This window comes from Crotalus tigris, unplaced genomic scaffold (genome assembly GCF_016545835.1).
Source record: "Crotalus tigris isolate CLP2741 ecotype Arizona unplaced genomic scaffold, ASM1654583v1 scf7180000023829.5930981, whole genome shotgun sequence".
NCBI lineage: Eukaryota > Metazoa > Chordata > Lepidosauria > Squamata > Viperidae > Crotalus > Crotalus tigris.
Window position 1 is genome coordinate 2449395 of NW_024100213.1, and position 12276 is coordinate 2461670.

The 12276-nt window shown below is 39.0% G+C and overlaps 1 protein-coding gene across 7 annotated transcripts in view; it reads left to right on the forward strand.

The window, feature by feature from the left end:
• The window catches only part of PLXNA1 (plexin A1), a 452635-nt gene that overhangs the window by 423833 nt on the left and 16526 nt on the right, over window positions 1-12276 (forward strand). For all 7 annotated transcript variants that reach the window (XM_039321819.1, XM_039321814.1, XM_039321820.1 and 4 more), the window contains 3 exons: window positions 675-844; window positions 7060-7272; window positions 10270-10420. In XM_039321819.1, the coding sequence (XP_039177753.1) occupies window positions 675-844; window positions 7060-7272; window positions 10270-10420 (534 nt within the window). The remainder of the gene's footprint in view (window positions 1-674; window positions 845-7059; window positions 7273-10269; window positions 10421-12276) is intronic.

The window sequence follows — 12276 nt, forward strand, 5'->3', positions numbered from 1 at the left end:
TCTTTCCGCAGTTTTAACAACTATTCTGATTACATGTGTTGTATGTTTTTCAAATTTCAGTAGCTGGATCCTACATGAGATGATAACTGAGAGGATTATAGGCTTATCTTTCCTCATAAAAAATCACTGTCTTTGAAAGCCAGCTTGGAACTATTATGAAAAGAAGAAGAAAAAAAGCAGTGATGCTGTAATTAATTGAATACTGAAATAGAACTCTGAAATAATTTGGATTGCTCTCTGTAAAATCATATATCACTACCACATGTAAATTGTTAAATTGAAGATTTATAACGAATGGACAAGGGATAGGAGCCATCATAAATGAATGGATATGACATGGTGTCCACAGGGTATGGTAAAAACTCAGCAGAAGTGCCATTGAAGCTCCCCCTATTTTTAATGTCTTTCCTCCTTTCTCTCTTTATAGTCCTTTTAAACCTTTTCCCGGTTCAGTTCTAAATTCCTTTACAATAGCCCATGAAAAGCCGGGTTTATTTCATCCACTGGTGACACTTAAGTTTCTTATTTTAGAGCATGTTTTAATACCAGCGAGATATTTTAGCCCTTCTGAGAAGAAAAGAAGAATGCCTTCATTCTATTGCTGTGTACACGGTTGTGTACACCAATGATATATTAAGCAATGCTGAATAAATATCCTCTTTTTTTTGTTCCAGGGAACTTTGCAGAAGTTTGTGGATGACCTTTTTGAGACTATCTTCAGCACAGCCCACCGAGGGAGTGCCTTGCCTCTGGCCATCAAGTACATGTTTGACTTCCTGGATGAACAAGCTGATAAGCACCAGATCAATGACTATGATGTCAGGCACACTTGGAAGAGTAACTGGTAAGAAGATGCTCAGCAGTAAAGTGCATGACTTGCACTGCAGAAAGTCCCAAGATCTCTTCCCAACTTCTGAAGGTCAAGCTGAGGCAGAGTGGATACCTAATGGGTCATTGTGTAGATAAATATTCAGCTAGGTAGATCAATGGTTTGTTTCTGCAGCTGGTGTGTGAAAATTTGGGGGTAGCTAACAGGAAGATGTTTCTTTCAAAGAGTGTAAACAGCCTACTGTAGTTTCAGCTTCTTTAGAAAATAGATCAGATAGTTTTAAAAAATTATCTCAGTCACATAAGAAAGTACAGCCTCAAAAGCATGCATGTTACTCTATTACCTGGTGTAGAGGAAGCCTCACATATACTCTCACTTAAAAAGGCATTTATATTAGGCTACAATATAGCGCAGGGGTGTCAAACTGCTGGCCCCACGGGCCGGATGCATCATGCCGAAACCGTACCCACCCCAGCTCCTGCAATGGGAAAAAGTTGCGATACGTCATGACACGTTACGTGATATTGCAAGTTTGACACCCATGATATAGCCTATACCAGGGGTCACCAACCCCCGGTCTGTGGACTGGTACCGAGCTGCGACATGCCAGCAACCAGGCCCACGCAAGCAAGCAAAGCCCATCCGTGGGATGCAGGCAGCACACAAAACCACACACTCTCCAGTCCGCGAAAAAACCTTTCTCCACAGAACCGGTCCCTGGTGCCCAAAAGGTTGGGGACCTCTGGCCTATACCTAAGTCAGTTGTTGAAATGGAAGGTTGTAGAAATCAAATAAATAAAAAATACAGATCTGTCAGAATGAAATTTCTGTAAGTTTATGTTATGGGACATCATCTTGCTTTGCCAAGTCCCCCTCAAAACCAGCCTTTTCTAAATTAAAGTATAAATCGCTAAAATCACAATATAAAATGTGGAATAATAATGTGGATCCAATAATGGAAACATAATCATTAAGAGATCAGTAAAATAATAGGGCTGCGCAGCAGTACTGATTCAAAGCAAAAAGGTGTTCAGAGTGCTGGAGAAATTCTAACCTTTGGTGGGGGGAGTGGCATGGCTGCCTTGGAGGGGCAGACACACTGTGCCAGAAAACAGGGCAGCTAGTGAAATGAGCTGCAAACAGGTGCTGCATTCAGACCTTTGCACGCTTCAAAGCACCTCTTTATCTTTGAATCTGAAGTGATTCAGAGTCTTAATAAACAATCAAAGCGGCAGCTACAGGAGAGCAGTTAAAAATCTTGTATGCAGCATTTTTGTTTATATAGCCAGTTATCAATTTGCTGGTGAACTGTATTCCACATTTACCTTCGAATGCGATAGGGAAGTTAATTCTCCTCTGCATGCTGATTTGCATAGCCTTAAATTCTGTCTCGCTATTTATTTCATGCTATTGGGGATTAATGTGCTCAGTGAATAGTAAGAAGTGGCAGACACTTTCTCTTCTTCTGCTGCCTTCCTGATTTGATCTCTCAGTTCCTTTCACTGTTACTGGGGAAAGGAATATACACTCTGATCTCTGGTATTTGTTAAATAGCAACCAAATTGCTTTTGTAGTTCAGTAACTGTCAGTAATTAGCAAGGCAGGAAAAGAAACATTTTTTAAATGGAGTTATGAGAGCATGGAAACACTTGGAACTGATTTATCACTCAGCTTTCTATATTAAAGGAAATAGCTGCTCTGGGAGGAAAAACGGGGTAGGGAAAGAATCCCAATGATGCAACTCCACAGAGCCCAGGGAGGCAGGCAGGCTCTGGCATACTAATGCCTTTGCTTGTTTTGTACTGTTAATTCAGTGGATAGAGTTAATTTCAAGAGATGATTCCCGAAATTAAAAGATGTAGGTATGACCAACACCTGGATTATATGACTTGTGGGAGTTTAACAATTGAGATAAATACGAAAAGCAGGGCCTAGTTTTCATTAAGATAATTAAGATTTTATGCTATTTCAGGCTGTAGGTGAGATCAGACAATGGAATTATTTTACACAAAAAAATCCCCCCTCCTAGAAATGGGAAAAGTCTCCATGGATTTCCCTGACGTACAGAATTTTTTCCAGTGAGAAGTGAAAAATTAGATAGTATTCCTGAGATTCTTTGTGTTGTGCTTTGAAACTTGGTCATCCCACTTTCTTCCGCTAAATTAGCTTGAGTTTTCCCAATACTTTGGGGTTTTTTTCAACCTAGCCAATATAATAGGAAAAGTATTATGATCCAGCCCTTCTACCTCAATAACATTTGTGAAAATAGACAAGGGGAAATTTGCAAAAACAGCACAGCCAATTGCATTGTGCTGGTTGCCTCAGTTAAGAAATAAATTAATGCTGAGCTGAGGAAGATCAAGAAGGTATTTGGTTTTCCTTTAATTATAGTTCTCATTTCTTAATCGAATTTAGTCTCCAAGGGCTAATATAGAATATAAAGGGCAGAAAACTTGGTGAACCCTGACATTTAACAGTAATTCCAAAGGGTTTAAGAAGAGCATATGGAAATGATAGAAATGTTGACAGGTACTGATAAAATCCCAAGACCAGCATGAATGACTTTTGACAAATGCTCTATTCCAGTGTTTCTCAACCTTGACAATTTTAAGGCATGTGGAATTCTGGGAGTTGAAGTCCACATGCCTTAAATTGTCAAGGTTGAGAAACACTGCTCTATTCTGTGTCAACCCCTTTATGGATTACTGCCTTGTCGTGGCGAAGGGGCTTGCATAACTCAATGAAGCTATAAGCTATGCCATGCAGGGCCACCCAAGATGGACAGGTTATAGCAGAGAGTTCTGACAAAATGTGATCCACTGGAGAAGGAAATGGCAAATCACTCCAGTATCTTTGCCATGAAAACCCCATGGACAGTACTAAAAGGCAAAAAGATATGACGCTGGAAGATGAGCCCCTCAGGTCGGAAGGTGTCTAATATGCTACTGGGGAAGAGCAGAGGACTAGTACTAATAGCGCCAGAAAGAATGAAGCGACTGGGCCAAAGCCGAAAGGACGCTCAGCTGTGGATATATCTGGTGGTGAAAGGAAAGTCCGATGCTGTAAAGACTTTTTCTCCATAGGAACCTGGAATGTAAGATCCATGAATCAAGGCAAGCTAGACATAGTCAAAAAAGAGATGACAAGACTGAACATCGACATCTTAGGAATCAGCGAACTAAAATGGACAGGAATGGGTGAATTTAACTCAGATGACCATCAGGTATACTACTGTGGGCAAGAATCCCTCAGAAGAAATGGAGTAGCCTTCATAGTCAATAAAAGAATAGGAAAAGCAATACTGGGATACAATCCCCAAAATGACAGAATGATCTCAATTCGAATCCAAGGCAAACCATTCAATATCACAATAGTCCAAATCTATGCCCCAATCACTGGTGCTGAAGAGGATGAAATTGACCGGTTCTATGAAGCCCTACAGCACCTTATAGAATTAACACCAAAAAATGATGTCCTTATCATCATGGGGGATTGGAATGCTAAGGTAGGAAGCCAAAAGATAACCGGAATAACAGGCAAGTTTGGCCTTGGAGTACAAAATGAAGCAGGGCACAGGCTGATAGAATTTTGTCAAGAGAATACGATGGTCATAACAAACACTCTTTTCCAACAACCCAAGAGACGGCTCTACACATGGACATCACCAGACGGTCAACATAGAAATCAGATTGACTATGTGCTCTGCAGCCAAAGATGGAGAAGCTCTATACAGTCAGTAAAAACAAGACCAGGAGCTGACTGTGGCTCAGATCATGAGCTTCTCGTTGCAAAATTTAGGCTTAAATTGAAAAAAGTAGGGAAAAGCACTAGGCCACTCAGGTATGAACTAAATCATATTCCTGATGAATATACAGTAGAGGTGACAAATAGATTTAAGGAATTAGATCTGATAGACAGAGTGCCTGAAGAACTATGGATGGAAGTTCGCAACATTGTACAAGAGGTAGCAACTAAAACCATCCCAAAGAAAAAGAAATGAAAGAAAGCAAAATGGCTATCTGAGGAAGCTTTGCAAATAGCAGAGGAAAGAAGGGAAGCGAAAGGCAAAGGAGAAAGAGAAAGATACACCCAATTGAATGCAGAATTCCAGAGAGTAGCTAGAAGAGATAAGAATGCCTTCTTAAATGAACAGTGCAAAGAAATAGAAGAAAACAACAGAATAGGGAGGACCAGAGATCTCTTCAAGAAAATTGGAGATATGAAGGGAACGTTTCATGCAAAGATGGGCATGATAAAGGACCAAAATGGCAGAAACCTAACAGAGGCAGAAGAGATTAAGAAGAGATGGCAAAACTACACAGAAGAACTATACAAGAATGAGTTAACATCCCAGATAACCACAATGAGATGGTCACTGACCTCGAACCAGACATCCTAGAATGTGAAGTGAAATGGGCCTTAGAAAATCTGAGCAACAACAAAGCTAGTGGAGGTGACAGTATTCCAGCTGAGCTATTCAAAATCTTAAAAGACGATGCAGTAAAAGTGCTACACTCAATTTGCCAGCAAATTTGGAAAACTCAACAGTGGCCACAGGATTGGAAAAGGTCAGTTTACATTCCAATTCCAAAGAAAGGCAATGCCAAAGAATGTTCAAACTATCGCACCATTGCACTCATTTCACATGCTAGTAAAGTTATGCTTAAAATCCTACAAGCTAGACTCCAGCAGTATGTGGATCGAGAACTACCAGAAGTACAGGCAGGATTTCGAAGGGGCAGAGGAACTAGAGATCAAATTGCCAACATACGCTGGATCATGGAGAAAGCTAGGGAGTTCCAGAAAAACATCTACTTCTGCTTCATTGACTATGCTAAAGCCTTTGATTGTGTGGATCACAACAAATTGTGGCAAGTTCTTAAAGAGATGGGAGTACCAGACCATCTCATTTGTCTCTTGAGAAACCTATATGCGGGTCAAGAAGCAACAGTGAGAACTGGACACGGAACCACTGATTGGTTCAAAATTGGAAAAGGAGTCCGGCAAGGCTGTATACTGTCGCCCTGCCTATTTAACTTATATGCAGAGCACATCATGAGAAAGGCAGAGCTAGATGAATCAAAAGTTGGAATTAAGATTGCCGGGAGAAATATCAACAACCTAAGATATGCAGATGATACCACTCTAATGGCAGAAAGTGAAGAGGAACTAAAGAGCCTCTTGATGCGGGTGAAGAAGGAGAGTGCAAAAGTTGGCTTGAAACTCAACATTAAGAAAACCAAAATCATGGCATCCGGCCCTCTCAATTCCTGGCAAATAGATGGGGAAGAAATGGAGGTAGTGACAGATTTTATTTTTCTGGGCTCCAAGATCACCTCAGATGGGGACTGCAGCCAAGAAATTAAAAGACGCTTGCTCCTGGGGAGGAAAGCTATGGCAAATCTAGACAGCATACTAAAAAGCAGAGACATCACCCTGCCAACAAAAGTGCGTATAGTCCAGGCCATGGTTTTCCCAGTTGCAATGTATGGCTGTGAAAGTTGGACCATAAGAAAGGCTGAGCGCCAAAGAATTGAGGCCTTTGAACTATGGTGCTGGAGAAGACTCCTGCGAGTCCCTTGGACTGCAAGGCGTTCAAACCGGTCAGTCCTAGAAGAGATCAACCCTGACTGCTCTTTAGAAGGTCAGATCCTGAAGTTGAAACTCAAATACTTTGGCCACCTAATGAGAAGGAAGGACTCACTGGAGAAGGGCCTAATGCTGGGAAAGATTGAGGGCAATAGAAAAAGGGGACGACAGAGAATGAGATGGCTGGATGGAGTCACTGAAGCAGTAGGTGTAAACTTAAATGGACTCCAGAAGATGGTAGAGGACAGGAAGACCTGGAGGAACGTTGTCCATGGGGTCGCGATGGGTCGGACACGACTTCGCAATTAACAACAACAACAACAACATTCTGTGTCAAAAATAATAGAATTTACTAGGCACAATTTTGGATAATTAAAACAAGTATCATGATACAAATATTTCTCATATTCACTGTTACTTTTTAAATGCCAAATGCCCTTAAAATTATTTATATATTTATAGTCACGTGTAAAACTTTCTTAAATATGTTCATATACAGCTGCAGTATATATTATCACCTGTTTATATCTGGGGGAAATCCCTGCCCATTACGTTGATATATTTTAACCAGGTAAAGGTTTTTGCCAAGGGCCTTACTTGAAGCTTCTAAGAATAATGTCTTCTTTTCTTCTCCTTTGCAGTCTACCTCTACGTTTTTGGGTGAATGTGATTAAGAACCCGCAATTTGTGTTCGATATTCATAAGAACAGTATTACTGATGCCTGCCTATCAGTGGTGGCTCAGACATTCATGGACTCCTGCTCAACTTCTGAGCACAAGCTAGGGAAAGACTCTCCCTCCAATAAACTACTGTATGCCAAGGACATCCCTAACTATAAAAGCTGGGTAGAAAGGTGAGTAATTGCAGCTATAGACAAAGTAGGTTTGCAAAAGGAACAAAGGTGTGTCAGTTCTAGAAAATTTGGGATGGTTACCTGCTATAAAAGAGCCTCCTTGGGTTAGAGGAGAACATTTGGTTTTTGGAAACAATTGCAAGTAATTGTTTTTGTAAGAATTGCCAATTCCTCTCAAAACCCTTCTAATGAATAAGTAATAGAGCACATAGATTTCACAATGGCAGCTGTTTCTATTAGGTTGGATACAGCATAAACATCTAATGGGGGGGGGAGACCCAATGAAGTGTTTCTTCTATCAGCTGAACTTTTCAGTGATTAAACAAGACAGGGAATGATGCATCTTGCAATCATTATCAGATCCCAGTCTCCTAAAATTGCATTTAAGAATTGGTGGAGGTGGGTTGGGGAATTTGGGAGTAGTGAGTAAGGAGGCACTCCAGAGAAGTAAAAATAACTTCCTCCCCTTTCTCCTTCCACCTTCACTGTATTTTGAGGATATTTCTACTGGTAAAGCAATCCATTTGCAGGAGGATTAGCAAAGAAAAGTTTCTTGCCAGTGGAATTTAAAGCCTGGATTAGATCCAACCTGAAAATAATACAATCACATTGTGTTGAGTAATACAGATAAAAGGAGATTCTGATCAACTTCAAGTATGCTTGGTTTGTTAATTATTGTGTACTATTGGGGTAGAGACTTGCACATTGAAAAGAGTGGCACTCAGCGTAGCTGGTGCTATTATGTGAAAATTGTATTCGCTTGTGACATCATTATCCCACTGATGTTTTAAGTAAAACCAGAAGTTTTTTTTCCACTGCTGCTAATAAAGATGAAAACAATAGATAATGAAACACAGGATGAATAAGACTCTCTGTTTATAAGCAGAGCTATTTTATTGAACAAATTGACTGTGTGTCTGTTTGTGTACGCACACACATACACACAGAGAGACATTAGTTAGCTTTGGTGAATTGTTCAAACCATATACCTGGTTCTTGACTTAGAGATTACATTTGTGACTGAGCTTTAATTCAAACTGTTTTAACAATTTATTATTCAGAAATAATAAAAGGAGAAGGATATTACATTAATTTTGTGAGCACTATTTTTATGAGAGCTCTTGTTTATTCATGGTAATATGTGGACTACACAAACCCAGTGTCAGCCCTACAAGATGGACAGACCAGGAAACTGACTCCATAGATCGCTAGAATTATATTTCATTGTGATAAGCTTTCATAACAGAATCTTGGCTAAGTTTTCCCTTCCTTCCCTCTTAGATCCTAGGGAACCAGAGATGGGATAGACTGAGTCTCTTTGTAACACCCTTCCATTCTCTCTGGACTTAACCCATGTTTATTTTGTACTGTACCTGATGTTTTCTTAATGGCCTGTAGATTCCTTCTTTAAGGTCATCTCCCTGATCCTCCTATACCCAGAAAGTTAACTAATATTATGAGAGGGAGGGGGGGCACTTCCATTTTTACCCCACCATCTCAAGGTAAGGACATCTAGGACAAAATCTTTATTTTGTGTCCTTTCCATATTTTCAGCTGTGAGCCTTAATGCAAACAGTATCTTGTGATGCAGTCTTTTGCATACAGCAAGTTGTATCACCTTAAGATTTTATTTTTTTTTAAAAAAAATTATTTAATGAGATTGGGCACACTTTGAAAATGATGAGGATGAAAACTTCAGATCTTGGGCAAGCACTTTTGTACTAGTCATTAAATATTAGCTCTCTTTTTTGAGAGCTTGAAAAAAGTACAACTGCTTTAAGGAATTGATCCTTTAAAGTTAATACAACTTTAATGGATTAGTTTCTTAAAGCAGCAACATTGCTTTAATGTGGAGAACCTGAAGAAAGTAGGGCTGCTTTAATGATTAGCAGAGAAGGCTCTGAAGCACACTCATAGCCTTGATATTCAATGCTATTTGCTACTTGCTTAGCTGGCTATTTTTAATATTAGCTGATATTATACATTATGGTGGTATTTTAGAGATAACATTGCCCTTAGGATCTTTCCTAAATGGCTAGACTTTTAAAACATGAATCTTTTATGTTTCATATTTACGTTCTAGGATGTATGTAAAATTATAAACTATTCTATAAATGCTTGATAATGATTATTGATGTTATGGAAGAAATGGGCTTGTATCTCTCTCTCCTAAGTGAAACCCATTTCTTCCATAACAGCTGTAATCATAAGATGGTCATAAACTTTGTAATAAATATAGGATTATAAAACACAATTTCCAAATATGTCACTTTCTGCTGCTCTGCTGAGCTCCATTAAGTTCTCCTCATAGGAGTGTCCACTGCCTATCTGTGATTCTGCTTTACTTGCATCACCATGATTTTGGAACTATCTCCAATAGTGAATGTAGACAAGACATCTTTTACTGCAGGTCATTTTCCCTCAGAAATCCTTCTGTGCTTTTCTTTGTGTTTGTAGGCCAGGTATAGCAGTACCAAGCAGTCCACAGTCCTATTTAAGACAGCCCTAGCATTTCTGTTTCTGCAGAAAGATTAGATCTTTCACTCAGCTCCTTGCATCCAAGCTTCTTTGGGGAGAGGAGAGGGGGAAACAGATCTCAACAAAAGGTTTACCCCCATTTATCACAGCAACTCCTTAAAGCTGTCCTATTATTTTAATTCACATAAGGACCTTGGACCAGGCACCCTGCCTCATCGCCTCAGTCTTAAGATATGTAAAGGGAGATTCTGTGTTCTCTGTCTGTGAGGGCTTATGAGGGCTAGTCTGGTTACTTGAACACAAAATGAAGAGTCATTTGGCAGGCAGAACACTATAAAATGGCTAAATGTGTTGTGTACAATTGCTTCATTGTAATGAATAGATTTATTACTTTTAATCTACAGACTTGTTAATTTCATTTATGGTATTTTCTAAATTTATCCTCAGTTTGTCTCCTACCTGCTATTGAACATCTTTATTTTCAACAGTGTGATTTATTTTCCTCCTTCTCACTTATAGATATTATGCAGATATAGCTAAAATGCCAGCAATCAGCGATCAGGACATGAGCGCCTATTTGGCAGAGCAATCACGGTTACACTTGAGCCAATTCAACAGCATGAGTGCCCTGCATGAGATCTACTCATACATTACTAAGTACAAGGATGAGGTAAGGTATATTGGAGCTCTCAGATGTACAGTATCTTAGTTTAACTATTTATCTCTGTTTTTCCCCTCTTTGTTTTGATTCATGAAAAGAAGTCCAGAGTGGAGCTGCTTTTATTCCACTGCAAATTCATCACATCATGTCTTAATAGTTGCATAGCCAGCTAATCAGCACCCGCTATTCAATGTCCTGCAGCATTTCCATACAAATATAAAAGTAGCTGCATTTTTTTTATATTTGAAAAAATATCTGTAGTATACAAAAGCAATGAACAAAAGAACACAAATATGTGCATAATAATTATATCCCAAAATCAGTTATTAAAGGTTGATATAGGCACTTACTTACAAAATATCACAGTTGTACGTATCATTTCTATTATGTGGGGTAAACCTGTCTGGGCTTTGTCCCACTTTAAATTGAAAAGGATGTTTGTCTTCTTGAACAGCTAGTCATCATTAAAAGGATGTGATTCAATTATCCATTTGTTGAGATACTAGAATGGTACTGAGATATCCCAAAGATATTGATTCTTCTCAACATCCCTTTCTCCCCTAATCCTAACTATCAACTGTGACATGGATGAGATAAGAACATATGTCAAGTAGTAGTTTTTCCCCAAATTCTCTCCATTAATATTGATGATGATATTACCCTCTCGAATCCTAGTGATTTTTGCATGTAGGTTTTCGAGAAGCTCCGTTGTCTTTCTATTTCACATAATCTACAATCCTGGGATATTGTGGATATCTCTTTCCGAGAATTAACCAGGCCCTACAAGCCAAGGCCAGCTAGATGCTGCCACCTACCAAGACCTTCTACTGAAGCTCTTATGAGCCCTGCATTTGCTTTACAAAGAGAGGACATTTTGTTTCTTTTTTAAAGTTTAGATATGCCTCGAATTATTTTTATATGCCCATTGTCATTCATACTTTCTTCTCCTATTTTGATACTAATTGTTTAAAGTAACAAACACAGACAAAACAACATGTTTCCAAAACAGAAAAAAAAATCACAAGTGTCTCAGCAGATAAGTAATGGGCCAATAAGAACAGAGGAATTAAATCAATGAAGGGAACACATCTCATGAAGTAATCAAATAAGAGACAGAAGAAAATACCTATCCACTTAAACCTGAAGCACTTAATTCTCTAAATGAATGTGTTCTGTGTCAGCTATTCTGGGTCATTTCATTGACCCTGTGTTCAAATGACCTTATTTATAATTTTGAGGTGGGGGTGGTATTTACTATCACAAGAAATCCACTTCATAAGCCTATAAAGTTTTAAGAATGGTTAAAAACCCATCTATTGTAATTGGTATAAACAGCAGAAAGTAGTTTTGAACACATTCTGTACAATCCTTTATTAAAGCAATAAAATATATGATGTTAATAAATATATATATATGTATGTATAAATGGAATTATATGGATTTTATTGCCCAACAGAAAGATGATGAGAGCTGGGGAAGGGAATTGGTTGCTTATATAAGATAATGAAAGCATTTGTACAAGACCTTGTCAAATATCTGGGCAAGGCTCCAAATATGGTTCCTTTAATAGCTAGTAAAAAAAGTGGCCTCTTCTTAGAGGTTTCTGCACTCCAGTAGGCTCTGTAGCTAAGCTGAGATCTCCCACCACATAGCAAATTTCTGCATGCCGATGTGTCCTGTAGTCCATAAGGCAACCCCATACTCGGTTTAGTCACCCACAATTACCACAACTGGGAGAACCAGGATTGAGGTTGTTGAATGAAGCAATCACAAGACATCTCGCTTAATGATTGCTTGGCTTAATGACCAAAGATTCTGGCACAGTTGTGGTTGCAAGTTGAGGTCTACCTACAAATGAAAAATAA